The sequence below is a fragment of the Quercus suber genome, unplaced genomic scaffold (genome assembly GCF_002906115.3).
Source record: "Quercus suber isolate HL8 unplaced genomic scaffold, Cork oak 2.0 scaffold_376, whole genome shotgun sequence".
NCBI classification, from domain to species: domain Eukaryota; kingdom Viridiplantae; phylum Streptophyta; class Magnoliopsida; order Fagales; family Fagaceae; genus Quercus; species Quercus suber.
The window spans coordinates 337,702-353,731 of NW_027069828.1; the positions used below are offsets into that span (position 1 = coordinate 337,702).

General features: G+C 40.6%; 1 protein-coding gene across 1 annotated transcript; it reads left to right on the plus strand.

The window, feature by feature from the left end:
• Positions 1-9,034: 9,034 nt before the first annotated feature.
• LOC112007554 (26S proteasome non-ATPase regulatory subunit 11 homolog) lies at positions 9,035-15,311 on the plus strand. Its single transcript, XM_065760633.1, has 3 exons — positions 9,035-9,168; positions 9,277-9,334; positions 13,773-15,311. Exon 3 carries the CDS (start codon positions 13,800-13,802, stop codon positions 15,066-15,068), a length of 1,269 nt encoding a protein of 422 aa, XP_065616705.1. The 5' UTR covers positions 9,035-9,168; positions 9,277-9,334; positions 13,773-13,799; the 3' UTR covers positions 15,069-15,311.
• The last annotated feature ends 719 nt before the right edge of the window (positions 15,312-16,030 follow it).

Sequence of the window (16,030 nt, forward strand, 5' to 3'; positions counted from 1 at the left end):
ACAGAGAAAGGGAAGCGTTAGACAGAACCAAGGCACTGCATGGTCCTCGGACTCAGGACTATGGGGAAACTAACCGCTCAGCTATACCTGGGTACTAAACAGAACCAAGGTATTGCATAGTCCTCAGACTCAAACCTATGGGGAAACTAGATACTTACAGAGAAATGGAAGCGTTAGACAGAACCAAGGCACTGCATGGTCCTCGGACTCAGGCCTATGAGGAAACTAACCGCTCAGCTATACTTGGGTGCTAGACAGAACCAAGGTATTGCATGGTCCTCGGACTCAAACCTATGGGGAAACTAGATACTTACAGAGAAAGGGAAGCGTTAGACAGAACCAAGGCACTGCATGGTCCTCGGACTCAGGCCTGTGGGGAAACTAACCGCTCAGCTATACCTGGGTACTAGATAGAACCAAGGTATTGCATGGTCCTCGAACTCAAACCTATGGAAAAACTAGATACTTACAGAGAAATGGAAGCGTTAGACAGAACCAAGGCACTGCATGGTCCTCGGACTCAGACCTATGGGGAAACTAACCGCTCAGCTATACCTGGATACTAGACAGAACCAAGGTATTGCATGGTCCTCGGACTCAAACCTATAGGGAAACTAGATACTTATAGAGAAAGGGAAGCGTTAGACAGAACCAAGGCACTGCATGGTCCTCGGACTCAGGCCTATAGGGAAACTAACCGCTCACCTATACTTGGGTACTAGACAGAACCAAGGTATTGCATGGTCCTTGGACTCAAACCTATGGGGAAACTAGATACTTACAGAGAAAGGGAAGCGTTAGACAGAACCAAGGCACTGCATGGTCCTCGGACTCAGGCCTATGAGAAAACTAACCGCTCAGCTATACTTGGGTGCTAGACAGAACCAAGGTATTGCATGGTCCTTGGACTCAAACCTATGGGGAAACTAGATACTTACAGAGAAAGGGAAGCGTTAGACAGAACCAAGGCACTGCATGGTCCTCGGACTCAGAGGAAACTAACCGCTCAGCTATACCTGGGTACTAGACAGAACCAAGGTATTGCATGGTCTTCGGACTCAAACCTATGGGGAAACTAGATACTTACAGAGAACTGGAAGCGTTAGACAGAACCAAGGCATTACATGGTCCTCGAACTCAAGCCTATGGGGAAACTAACCGCTCAGCTATACCTGGGTACTAGACAGAACCAAGGTATTGCATGGTCCTCGGACTCAAACCTATGGGGAAACTAGATACTTACAGAGAACTGGAAGCGTTAGACAGAACCAAGGCATTGCATGGTCCTCGGACTCAAGCTTATGGGAAAACTAACCGCTCAGCTATACCTGGGTACTAGACAGAACCAAGGTATTGCATAGTCCTCGGACTCAGGCCTACAAGGAAACTAACTACAAAATATCCTAAGTCAGGAAAGGATCAAGCCCCACCTAGCCTTTGAGACGCAAGAGAGCTGCTCATGCACACGTTCTCTCTCCTTATCATCGTTACAGGTGCAATTGGCCGACATACAATTCAAGCTAAAATCGTGTAGATCAAAGGGAAAAAAGGAAAGGTAGGCAGCGTGTGCACAAATAAGCAATTTAAATAAATATAAAGGGGAATTGAATTCGCATTACAATAATGAGTTCGTAAAAATTGCATGGCAAGAGCCCCAGTACATAGAGAAGAAGCACAACAAAATGAAATAAAACGGCGTGGAAGTAAGACGAGTCGAGACGCCGGGGAGTCTACTCCTTTTGCTCAGGCTGGACAGGGGCAACCCCTGACCCCTCCGAACCCTGGCCTGAAGGGACGGCCTGCAAGGGTACGACAGGAACAGCTGCTTCCTCGGTGGTAGGGTTGGATCATCGGAAGGGATCTCCACTATCTCTTAGGGCACCTCCTCGCTCGAATGCTCCCCCAGCTCAGCTGTCCCCCACCTCTTCAACGATTTCCCCAGCCTTAGCGCCATTAGGGGCGACCTCACGGATAGTGGGGGGGGTAATACACGCTCTCTGCCTTCCATAGGTCGGATGTGGCCTCCACTCCAGCTTGTTTGAGGGCCTCAGCCCAGACCTGGGAACAGTATCGCCTACACACCCCCGGGACTTGAGCCTTGTAGAGGGCCTCTACCGCAGCCATCCCATCAGCGTAGGCTGCGGTCTCAGCCTCCTCTTTGGCACGCTCGGCCATCTCCCTGCCATGGTCAGCCTAGTCCTTAGCCCACCGAGCCTGGTCTCTGGCCCATTCGGCCTCCCTCTGGGACCCCTCGGCCTTTGTCACCTTAGCCTGCAGATCAGCGATCAAATCCCTCGCGATCTGCAATTGCTCCTCCGCCTCGCCCAGGCGCTTCGTCTGCTCATTGGCCTGATTCTGGGCACCCTCAAGACCAGACAGTGCACTGTCCCGCTCCCTGGTCACCGCCTTCAAAGCCTCTCAGGCCTTGGCGAGGTCAGCCTCGGAATTCTTTAGAGCCCTGGTGGCCTGGTAGCGCTAACCACGCTCCCGTTTGAGGGCCTCCTTCTGGTCGTTTGCTGCCCCCTCCAGCATAAAGATAGCTTGGACAGCCTACCAGAACAACCAGTGTGCTATAAGCCCAATAAAGGAAAAAGGGTGGGAGAAGAGTCAAGGTTGTAGCCTTTACCATCCCCACATATCGCTTGAGGCTGAGGAAGACCTGCTCGCTCGTCAAAGAGTTAAGCTCAGCCATATCTGCTGGGAGTAGCAAGCTCCTCTCCAGCGCATCAGCCACGCGCGCACCTTCACCCTCATTGAAGTCCCTGAGGGAGGCGTTATCCCTCAAGGGCTTCCCATGGAGCATCGGGGCTGGGAGCCAGGCCTGGACCTCGGAAGAGGTGGTGTCGACGACCTGCCTCTCTTAGCTCTTGTCGCCTATTTTAAGCTGCTTGGACGGCCGCAGAGTAGTGTCCTCCTCCTGTGAGGACACCGTCTTATCCTTCACATGCCTTTTACCCTTATCCTTCTTCTTCTTGGGGCCAGCAGACGCGGACCCAGAGGGCGAGCGCGTCTGAGAAGGAGAAGGAGGGAGTTTCTGCCGAGCGGAAGTCAACCTAGCCTTCGGAGGTGGAGTGGGAAGTTTCTGTTGGGACTCCCCCGGCTGGCCCTCAATCAGGTCCAGCAAATTGGTGGTGGGCTTCCTCTTGTAACCCATTGTCAGCCAAAGAGGGGCTTCTGAAGCAAGGAGGTCTGCTTCGGTCAGATTGGGATCACCTAAGTCGCCGAGAGGGTCCTCGGACTGATCAAGCTGAGCGAAAACGTCAAACGCGTCCCCTTCCCCCTCTGGAGCTTCCTCAGCAGCCTCGGCCAACGGTTGGGAAGAGGAGGGGACGGCTAATGTGATAGCTTCCTGGTCAGAGGGCTCCTCGGGGAACGAAAATTCGTCCTCGGTCACAGTAATCCTCTGAAGCCGAGGATCGTTGACGAGGATGACGTGCTTCGGAACCAGGAACCATTTCTGAGTAGGTTTATAACCCAAAATTATGTGGGCGGCCCTAACCTGATTGTCATCCTCGTTTATATACACCGGCGCCCTCAGCACCTTCTGCAAGTCTTCCCAGTTGACCAGATGGAAGTGACGCTCAAAAGCGTGCGGGTCTGCAAATGAAAAGCACCACCGCGTTAGTAAAAAAAAAAAAAAAGGAAAGAAAAAAGACGAGAACTTGAAACCCTTTCTGTCTCCCACTGCCCCACCTGGTATTCCCTCTGTTGTTGGGCAGTGAAGGCCATCGTGCCACTCCCCTGACACGATGAGGAAATCCTCATAGAACCCCTTGTTGGACTCGGAGAGGCACTGAATGAGCCGCACCCTGTCGTCCCTCATCTTCAGGTAATACGACTTGCCCTTAAGAAGCTGAAGGTCGTAACACCAGTTCACGTCGTGGTGGGTCAACCTCAGCCCCATCTTCTCGTTCAAGGCGTCCACACAGCCCAGAATCCTAAAGACGTTTATCCCACACTGGGTGGGGGCCAACCGGAAGTGCATGAGGTAATCCCTCATCACCGGCCCCACAGGGATCATCATCCCCCCTTCAAGGAAGGCGACTATAGGAATTACCACCTCGCCCTCCTGCCTGTGTATGCGCCACTCCCCTTCCTCACAATATTTCAGGCCTACATTGCCGGGAATTCTGCGGTCGGTGATGAATTTCTCCATCGCCTCCGCGGTATCGACGTATTTCTTAAACCTACCCATCCCAGTTGACGCCTAAAAGAACTAAGAAAGAACAGGTGAAGTAGAAAAAAGGGTAAAGAGAAAGAGAGGTCAAAGAGAGACAGAGCGACTTACTAGAAAGAGGAAGGGCTCTTCGGACAGGCTTTTGCGCTGGAGGTGCTAGTGAGAGTATGGCTGAACTCAGGAGGGGCGCACGAATATTCTTGATTACAAATGAGGAACAGGAAGAAGCAGTTCGTACAGGTATTTATACCCCAAATCGAGGAACCATGCAGGTCTTCCTGCCCATAAATGTAAGACGAAATGCGTGCAGCAAGATTTTGAGGGGCTATTGTGGGGCTAGAAAATCGGGTAGCCTCGGCCCACTCCAAACCAGGCCCAAATGGCCCACGCCGAGGAGGCATGATGGGTCCGAGGATGACCCTATCCTCGGCCCTCCGAGACCTCGATACGGAGAATGGCAAGCTCTGAGCGAACTGTCACCTCGGTATTGAATACGCTCACCTAACCCTCCTGGCCGCATTAATGGGGATGTAACCCCTTGACAGGGCAACATCGATCAGGGTGAACCACTTGAGTACGGACATGACCTTTGATGGGACAGACGGTCAGGGAAGAGGCCAATAGATGATCGACAGAAGGAAGAAGGAAAGAAGGAGAGTGAGAGATATATAAGGAAGGGAAGCAAAGTGTAAAGGGGAGGTCTTTTGGGGGGAGGGAAGAAGGAAGAAAAAACCTCCTCGGCCATGGGCCGAGGAGCATCCCCCAATTGTAAATTGTTCTAAGTATTTTTCAATAAAGAAAAAGAGTTCATGATTCATGAACGCCGGCCAGCGCCTAAACCTTCGATCCACTCTCTACAAATTCATTGTTCTGGGTTCGTTGGACCTTTAACCCATATCCTTTGGGCTTGGGCAACAAAAACTGACCCTACAGTAATATTGTCATAAAATGATTTAATTCCATTCCCTCAATGTTACTCCCAAACAAGATTATTTAAATTCTATTCATTTTCATTTCTTTCATTTATTTTAAAATATCCAATTAAGGTTACTTAGGCCTCGTTTGAGATGAGGGAATGGAATTGAATTGAATGAAAAGGAAATAAATGAAAAGAATAATTTTAGAATATTCTTCCCTTCCCTTGTTTGAGAGTTTTAATGGAGGGAATGGAAAGTTCATTTCCTTGTTTGAGAGTTTAAGTTGGAGAAAATGAAATGGGTAGAAGAGAGACACTCATTCATCTTTATTCCCTTAAAATCTCAAATTTTCATTCTCCTCGAAATTGGGAGGAATGGAAGGGAATGGAATTAGATTTAATGATTTTTTTACCAAAACTCTCAAAATACTCTTATATATTCAACCCTTTATTTTAAAATAGGGGTCTAATAATAATATTGTCATAAAATAATTACATTTCATTCCCTCCATGTTATTCCTAAACAATATTACTTACATTCCATTCATTTACATTCCTTTATTTTAAACATCCAATCAAGGTTATTTAATTCCATTATTTTTCCTTACTTAAATACATTCCATTCATTTTCATTCCCTTATGATCATTCCATTATATTCCCTCTCACTTAAACTCCCAAACAAGAGAATGGACTTTTCATTCCCTTCATTAAAACTCTCAAATAAGAGAATGAAAGAATATTCTAAAATTATTATTTTCATTCTTTTCCATTTCATTCCATTCCCTAATCCCAAACAAGACCTTAATTCCATTCCATTCTAATTTTTTCTATTTTTTTCCCTTACTTAAATACATTTCATTCCATTCATTTCCATTCCTTTATAATCATTCTATTCCATTCTATTCTATTATTTATGAACTCCCAAATGAAGCCTTAAAATGAGGGTGCACACTAAACTTTGTGCTCTATTTCAAATTTTGATGACTTCTTTTTAACTCTTTTTGGTTATTTTTTAGAGTTCCATATGACTTGGGATTTGCAACCTAGTTTTTTGGTCTTTCAAGAGTTTGAATGCATTAGGGAATACTAACTTTAAACACTTGATTAATTAAAATAATTATTCAATTATTTAAAACCACTAAACTCCTTAGCAAATTAGGCTATTAGAATTAATTACATGCATGCATTTCCACTATTATTTTTACCACAACCCAAAACAACTATCACACACACATGGTGAATTAAAACTAATGCTTTTAATAGCCAATCGTAATTAATCAATCATAGGGAAAATTATTGAATACTCTGGAAGTATCATAAATGCATACTCCCCCTCTCACATGAATTGTGAGTTCTACTATGAATTTAATTAGTGAGACCCACAATTATGTGAAAGGGAAGAGTATGCATTTATGGTACTTTGAGAGTATTTAATAATTACCCCATAACAAGACGTAATCAGCTATGATCTAATCGCAAGGATGCATATTTATCATTCAAATTTGATTTGGCTATAACTTTTACTTTGATAGTCCAGCTTAGGTATGTTTTTTATCGTTTTGATCATTAGAACTTCTAGAATTGTTTTCAATGAAGCATTAGAAGATTGAATAGTAAAAATTAGGATTTAGACCTTATGCCAAGGTTAAACAAAGGTTGCAAAAATGCGGGTGTCTATAGCAATGTGCTTCTATTTCTATTTTTTCCCCCTAAACCTTTGCATACTGACAACACCAAAAACCATAAAAGTTTCAATATATATATATATATATAAGCCAAAATTAAGAGAAAATTCAATTAGATTTTCAATTAAGGTATAATTTTGGGCCACATATCCCATATAATTTTTATTTGTTATTTTTTATGCCAAGTAAGTTATTAGTACAAAAGCTAAAGAGTCAAAAATAAATAAGACGGAATAAAAAAGGTTTTGTTTGACACTAACAAGGTATTTACATCTAGACCAAATTTATATCAACGTATACTAAACTTAGCACATTTTCAATTAGAGTCTAATTTTGAATCACATGTCCCATATGATTTTTTTAACTTTAGTGACAAGTGAGCTATCAGTGCAAAAATGGAAGAGCCAAAAAAATAAATAAGAAGGAAATTTAGTTTGACTTTGACAAAGTATTGACGTAATTGTTGGCTATGGGGATTGGGGGAAAATAAATTTTACATTTTTGTTGGATTTAGGCTACAGCTTAGGCTTTGTTTCCATTGACCAAATCTAAATCAACGTAAACTAAACTCTAGCGCAACATAAAATTAATAACATTTACTATCAATAATTTTTTTTCTTATATTTATTATTATTATTATATGAATAGTGGTTGAACAAACTAAATTTATTGAGAATTCAAGAATAATAATTTAACTGATTTTTTTTTTTTCATTTGTTTTTCAATAAAATTATATTTATTTTATGGGTAGCTATTTCATATTTTCAAATATATAGACATTATATATCATATATGTGGGGGATGAAAGCCCAGACATACTTATTAGGTTGTGGGCCCTGTCCTGAGGAATGCCGTACGTCCGAAGAGTAATAGCGGGTCGGGGCAGAATTCACCTGAACGCAGCCAACCCAGAAGTAAAGGAAGAGTAATGTCCGAAGAGATCACATTTGTTCGAAGAGTTTACACTCCTCGGACATAAACAGTCTTGACCCAGCCAGCGAATAGAAGGTCCGAATGGACTCTCGAGCAATCCCAACGACAAAGATAAGCTCTGGGCGTATTTGGGGATGATTAGGACGAGAAAATATCTTAAGGAAAAGCTGTCATCACCGCATTAAATGCACTGCAGCTGCTTTTCTGGCCGCATTAATGTGGAGAAGACCCCTGAACAGTGTAATCTCAGCTACTACCACTCACGGAGGGGCAAAGAGAGTACCTGATGGGATATGTACTCAAGTGGATGCTTAGATGAAGAACAAATGGATGATGGAGATGATAGAAATGGGTGCTATATAAGCAAGAGAGGTCTCTGATAAGAGGGATCGAAGAAAAAAGGGGAGAGAGGAATTAGACAATTTCATTGTAGTTCCAAGAACTGTAACCACCTCACATTTCAATAATATACCTCTTCAGACAGACATTTGTAAAAGAAGATGAATATAATTTTGTGTCAATGAATCCTCAAACACTATAATTAACCTCTGTTTGATTCACTCCTAACCCAGCTCTTTCGCCCACTCTTTACAAATTCATTGTCTTGAGTTCATTGGGCTCGTAACCCATCCCTCTTGGGCCAGGGCTGCCAAATCAGACCCTACAATATATATATATATATATATATATATATAAATTTAGTAAAATTTAATACAAATTTAGTTGTGCATATTTTTAAATGTATCCCATGTATATGCATGAATTATAAGCTAATTATTTTTTCAAGGTAAAACCATATTTTAATTCTTATAAATTAAAAGTGTAACAAATTAAACCTTATAGTTTCGAAAGTAACAAAGAAAATTCCAAACACAATGTCATTCTACTTAAATAGGTTGAGATTTAAATTACATTACTTTTTAAAAATCTCATGAGTTAATTTATTACTTTTAAAATTATATGGTTGAATTCAATATTTTTAAAATCTATTGTTTAATTTGTTACCAAGGTCTAAAATATAATTTGTCCTATTGTTTAATAAATAATAATCTTAAATTTTAGGATTTAGTGTGCGTTTGGCTCCAAATTAAAAAGTCATCTTATTTTACAATTCAGTTTATTTTTGCTACTATTCATGTGTCCCATTGCACTTTTTGGTACTATTCATAAGTTTCACTGTACTATTTCAACTAATTTTTACTTTTATCTACAGTATTTTCTGTAAAAATATAATATATATATATATATATATGTAAATAAATTTTTTGGGGGGATGATCGAAACGGTGAGTTTTACAGGAGTTTTCCCATCAGCGCTCGGTCGGTTAACTTCGTTTCCACGAAAACCTTTTTCTTTTAGAAGTACTTTTCCGAGTTTTTCCAGTTTTGCCCTAATATATACTATTTGGCTTAGTTTCAAGCTCTCAATTTCTCTCATTCTTGTTCATCTCTCACTGGTAAGAGTTCTCTCTCTCTCTCTCTCTTTTCCATCTGTAACCCTAATCTCTCTCCTCCAAGCTCTCTCTTATCTAATGGGTTTTCGTTTTTTTGGTGGTTTCTTGCAGATTATCCTCAGGTACAGCAGCTCCGCCGCAAGACCCAATAGATCTGCCACAAAGTGAGGTAATTTCATCGTCCCTCTCTCGAAATCCCCAATTTTTGTTGATTTTCTCTGATGGGTTTTGTGATTTTTGATGTGATTCGACTGTGAATAGTATATATGTTTGATTTCATTGACTGTGATTTGTTATATTCAACTGGGCACTTTAATAGAGAGTATAACTTTTGAGTTAGAATTGAATGATGGAAAAGAATACATGTGGTCGACCCTGATTAAGGCATGGTAGAATGGGGGTGGAGGGATTTGAATGCTAGACGTTTCCGTTGGAAACACCAGGAGGTGCTAGTTGAGCTACAAGCTCTCTGCTGTTATCGGGTTTGACACTTTATATGTGATGAAAGTTGAATGAATGAAAATTACTGAGCTTTGAGTCTCGAACTCATACAAATTGAGGGTTTTAAGAATGTACCATGTAGTATTCGGAAGCACATAACCTGGACTTTAAGAATTTGAATATTAAGTAGGCTAGTGCGAATTTCAGGAGCAACAGAAGCAATCTAGTATTATTGGTGACTTGGAATCACTTAGGTTTGTGGAATAGGGTTTCTCTAAGGTTAATTTTGAATCAAATCTGGATGGGGGCGGTCTATGTTTTACATCTGCGTGCTTGCTCTGAAACTACTTGGTCTGCTTGCTGCTGATTAGTTACTAATTCTGTACTAGCTGCTCCTTTGAGCCTCATTGGGACCAAATGCACATTTGTGATCAAATTTGTTTTGGTTTAAACCCTAGTAGTCTAGGCCTTATGACTCACAACCAAGGTTTTAAATACCATTCTGTACTGGCTATTAATTCTTTTGGTATAAGGAAACTCCATGTTCTGTGCCGGTTAAAATACCGGGTGACACTAGCCAGTACCAAGTGTACCTATCAATTTTGAGCAATATCAGTATAAAATGTTTAAATTCAGGGCCACTTGCTCTTATACCATGATAAAAAACTTAAGCTATTCGGAAAGAGTATATTTAATCATTTGACCATTCTTCTTATTGTGTGCTTGTGCGTGTGCGTGTGTTTTGGGTTAATGATGTTAAGATTCTCTAATATTGGGTTTTCAAAGGAAATTGTATCAATATTATGTGTGTATATATATATATATATATACCCCAGGGTTGGAAACATGAACGTTGTGGTTTTGAAACAATAAATTTTGAAATCTTTGTTCTTTGCTCATGTATTGTTAATTTGGTACTTAGTTGTAATTCACTTGTGAGAAATTCCGGTTCCATATTTCTTTAGTTAGTCGAGATGTAAAGTATGGAAGTTGTATTTTGTCAAATTAATCCTTTTTGCTTCCATAATTTTTAAGATTTTTTAGTATACATCATCATTATTGGTGATTTTTATTTTATTATTATTTTTTACGGAAAGTAGAATCTTATAATCCTCAATTTGATCCATGAGGCCCTCCTAATGATCCTATGTAGGATATGATTTTAGCAACCTTGTATAGGATTGCTAGTTTAGTATTTCTGTTAAATCCTTATTTGATCACTTGTCTTGAGGCAGTTAGGCTTTGATCAAAATCCCTTCATGGGGAATTTTGAGAAGAATAACTAAACCCAATTTGAGGTCCTGCCTCCTGGTTACCGGCTTCACACTAGGGGGGGGAGGGGGGGGGGCGAGGGGGGAGGATTGAGTGGAGCAAAGAGTGGTAAATTAAATTTAAGAACAATAAGAGAGAGTGGGAATCTACTTTAACGATTGTGCTCTCTAAACAAATGTAGTGAATGATGTGATTTGCAGATGCATGTCATGTTTTGTTGAACCACCACTAGTCATAGTGGAAAGTCGAGTAATTAAGAACAAAAGGATAGAAATCAACTCTCTGACTTATTAGGGGGAAAAAAAAGATAGAAATTGACTCTCTTAGTAGTGCCTAAGGCCGAGCGCTGCCCTCTTGAGGTAGGGGTGGCGTGGTTTTTCCGCAGGAGAGGTTTATCGTGGCTCACTATCATAATGACGATGATAGTGCGTAGGCGCACATTATCTAAAATATTTGGGGGGACGCCATGGCCACTCTACTGCTCTAGTTTTTGCAGTCTGAGCAAAGGATTGTCCCTACATTTCTCTTTTCATTTTTCTTTACTTATCAAAAGAAAAAGAAAAACAAATTGACTCTCTAATTTTACACTGCTATTGGAATACCTATAGTGACTTTTTGGTTTGCAGATACATTGCATGAAATTGACTCTCTTTGTAGCGCATAAGGCCGAGCGCTTCCCTCTTGAGGTAGGGGTGTTGTGGTATTTCCACGGGAGAGGTTTATCGTGGCGCACTGTCATGATGATGATGATGATAGTGCATAGGCGCACATTACCAAAACTATTTGGGGGAACGCCATGGCTGCTCTACTGAGTTTTTTGCAGTTTGAGCGAAGGATTGTCCCTGCATTTCTCTTACCATTTTTCTTTACTTATCAAAAAAAGAAAAGAAAAAAAAAGAAATTGACTCTCTAATTTTACATTGCTATTGGAATACCTATAGGGACTTTTTGGTTTGCAGATGCATTGCATGAAATTGACTCTTTGTAGCGCCTAAGGCAGCGCCTAAGGCCGAGTGCTTCCCTCTTGAGGTAGGGGTGGCGTGGTATTTCCATGGGAGAGGTTTATCGTGGTACACTATCATCATGATGATGATGATAGTGCGTAGGCGCACATTACCAAAACTATTTGGGGGAACGCCATGGCTGCTCTGCTGCTCTTGTTTTGCAGTCTGAGCGAAGGATTGTCCCTACATTTTTCTTACCATTTTTCTTTACTTATCCAAAAAAGAAAAGAAAAAAGAAGAAATTGACTCACTAATTTTACACTGCTATTAGAATACCTATAGTGACTTTTTGGTTTGCAAATGCATTGCATGTAATTGACTCACTTTGTAGCGCCTAAGGCCGAGCGCTTCCCTCTTGAGGTAGGGGTGGCGTGGTATTTCCACGGGAGAGGTTTATCGTGGCGCACTATCATCACGATGATGATGATAGTGCGTAGGCGCACATTACCAAAGCTATTTGGGGGAACACCATGGCCGCTCTGCTGCTCTAGTTTTTGCAGTCTGAGCGAAGGATTGTCCCTACATTTCTCTTACCATTTTTCTTTACTTATCAAAAAAAGAAATTGACTCTCTAATTTTACACTGCTATTGGAATACCCATAGTGACTTTTTGGTTTGCAGATGCATTGCATGAAATTGACTCACTTTGTGTAGCGCCTAAGGCCGAGCGCTTCCCTCTTGAGGTAGGGGTGGCATGGTATTTCCACGGGAGAGGTTTATCGTGGCGCACTATCATCATGATGATGATGATAGTGTGTAGGCGCACATTACCAAAACTATTTGGGGAACGCCATTGCTGCTCTGCTGATCTAGATTTTGCAGTCTGAGCGAAGGATTGTCCCTACATTTCTCTTACCATTTTTCTTTACTTATCCAAAAAAAAAGAAAAAAAAGAAATTGACTCTCTAATTTTACAATGCTATTGGAATGCCTATAGTGACTTTTTGGTTTGCAGATGCATTGCATGTATTGCCTGAGTCAATGCTTGTTACTATAGTATAATTTTCATACTTATTGGCACTGGATGACACAAGTATGAATGATGTCTAACCCTTTAATGCCTCTAGAATAAGGTTTTAAATACTTATTTTGTCACAAAAGTGGTTCTTATTTGGCCATATGCATTTTGCTTGGTAATACTTTCAGCTTGTATGGCTGCTGTTACAACTTCTATTCATTTTTCCATTTTTGGTTTATGGCCCACTGAGGAAAAATATTATAAATTAAACAGCCTGTGCCTCTTAATGTTCCTTTAGATTTAGAACTCTTGGATATTGTGCTCATTGGTGGGAGACATAAGAAGCTTTTGCCTTTTCTTTTTGATAATTCAATTTATTTAAAAAAAATAAAAAAATAAAAAAAAAAAAACAAAAAAAAAAACCACTAAATGGAGCTAGCCTGGTATATTGGTAGCATTTAAGAGAAAAATACCTGAACAATAAAGGGAACAAAAGACTAATTCCTAAACGTTGACAAGTCTAAAAAGTCCTAGAAAGAAAAGTAACTAGAGGCCACAATCCACTCATATTGCATTCTTGAAAACACAGTCTTCAACTTAGAAACTGAAAGTTGATGCTGTTAAAAGTCCAATTCTTTCTTGTTATACGACAGTGGTGAATTGGCTAATAACGTTTATTATCTTTCTTGAGGGATGAAATAGGTTATTTGCTGACTGCTGCTAAGTTCCCATGTTGAGACTTACTGTCTATGTAGAGAAAAGAGGCTCAACAATTTAGAAGTTGGTTCTGTTTGCTGTAATAACTTGAAACTAACTAGAGCGCCTAACTTTTTCATGTTTTAGTTCTTTGGCTGTGAATATGTCGTTTCATAAAGGGCTTGTTGCGATTTATGTGTATCTAATTAAATTGTTGGATTATTTTCATTTTGCAGGACTTTGTTACTTCTTAATTATCAGATATGTCGTCATCATATCTCCCAGCTACTACCGATTCAATTGCTCAGGCTTTAGAAGCCATAGCCCCAGCTGAAGCCATCTCTATTCTCTACCGCGTAATTGAAAACCCGTCATCTTCTTCTGAAGCCCTGCGGATAAAGGAACAGGCCATCACAAATCTCTCAGATCTTCTTAGACAAGAGAATCGGGCAGAGGATCTCCGAAACCTTCTTACTCAATTGAGGCCCTTTTTCAATTTGATCCCCAAGGCAAAGACTGCAAAAATTGTTCGTGGGATAATTGATACAGTTGCTAAAATCCCAGGCACATCTGATCTCCAGATTTCCCTCTGCAAAGAAATGGTGCAGTGGACCCGTGCTGAAAAGCGTACTTTCCTACGGCAAAGAGTGGAGGCAAGGCTTGCGTCTCTTCTGATGGAAAACAAAGAGTACTCAGAAGCTTTAAATCTACTTTCAGGTTTAATCAAGGAAGTGAGAAGGCTAGATGACAAGCTTCTACTTGTGGACATAGACTTGTTGGAGAGTAAGCTTCATTTCTCTTTGAGGAATCTCCCTAAAGCCAAGGCTTCACTGACAGCTGCAAGAACTGCTGCCAATGCTATATATGTTCCCCCAGCTCAACAGGGTACTATAGATTTGCAGAGTGGGATCCTCCATGCAGAAGAAAAAGACTACAAAACTGCTTATAGTTATTTCTTTGAAGCTTTTGAAGCTTTCAATGCTCTTGAAGATGCACGAGCAGTCTTTAGTCTCAAGTATATGCTGTTGTGCAAAATTATGGTGAACCAGGCTGATGATGTGGCGGGAATAATATCATCTAAAGCTGGACTGCAGTATGTGGGGCCTGAGCTGGATGCCATGAAAGCTGTGGCTGATGCCTATTCAAAGCGCTCTTTGAAGCTTTTTGAGAGTGCCCTCAGGGATTTTAAGGCTCAGCTAGAGGAAGACCCTATTGTCCACAGGCATCTCTCTTCACTTTATGACACTTTGTTGGAGCAGAATCTCTGCAGGTTGATAGAACCATTCTCAAGGGTTGAGATTGCTCATATCGCTGAGCTGATTGAACTGCCTGTTGATCATGTGGAGAAGAAATTGTCTCAGATGATTCTAGATAAGAAGTTTGCAGGAACTCTTGATCAGGGTGCCGGATGCCTTGTCATCTTTGATGATCCGAAGACTGATGCAATATACCCGGCAACACTGGAAACCATTTCAAATATTGGCAAGGTCGTGGATAGCCTCTACGTTAGGTCTGCCAAGATAATGGCATGAAGTTCTAGAGTTAGGAGGCAGTTTTCTAATTGCCACCATGCTTTCCTTGGTTTCATTCTAAAGCAACTGCTGTGGCTTTTCATTTGATATGCATGCTAGATAGATTTCTTTTGTTGTTTTTAGCTAATTTATTTTTGTCTAATTGTTGGATCCATGATATGCTGGAGAACATTTAGTGAACAAAATTTGCATTGGCTGATCAGTTTGTTGGATTTCATGAATAGAGATCAATTTGTAATTTTACAGGAGTTTGTCCTCGTTCTGGAGTCTATTAGTGAATTTCTTCTCTTTATAACCTTGAATCAGAATTCTTCATTTCAGCAAGAGCTTTAATGTAGAACCTGGTTGGTTCTTTATAACCTTGGTTCTCATTCAGCCTTTGATTTTTTAAGGGACCTATCCTAGTCCTAGAGTGAACAATTATTTATTTATTTATTTATTATTATTATTTTTTGCGTCAGCTTTCATACTTAGCCTTAGTTTAGTGTTTGGTGACTTGGGTGGACATCTCTTTCCAGCAAAACTTGGAAGAATAATGATAGTTGGGTACAAAAAAAAATCTTCACAATCTTTTCACATGTGGCAAGTTGTGATATAAATACCATAATTTTTATATGGTCCCGTTACCGACACTATTTTAATTAGTATGAATGTTAATATATTACTTCAAAAGTTGTGATAATTTTAGGAAAAAATTGTCCTTAAATTTATTGAAATTAAAATTCGTGTGGTGTGGTTGGTGCCCACGTGCCATAGAATTACTCTTATGTAGTTTGGTTTGAAGTCTGGACAACGATGAATTTTGTTTGCCTTCAATTATTAATGCTTCTTCAAGTTTAAGTTCTTAAGGTCATATGATACCTATGAAATTTTGAGTTTGAAATCTTTTTCAAGAACCTGGTTGGTTCTTTATAACCTTGGTTCTCATTCAGCCTTTGATTTTTTAAGGGACCTATCCTAGT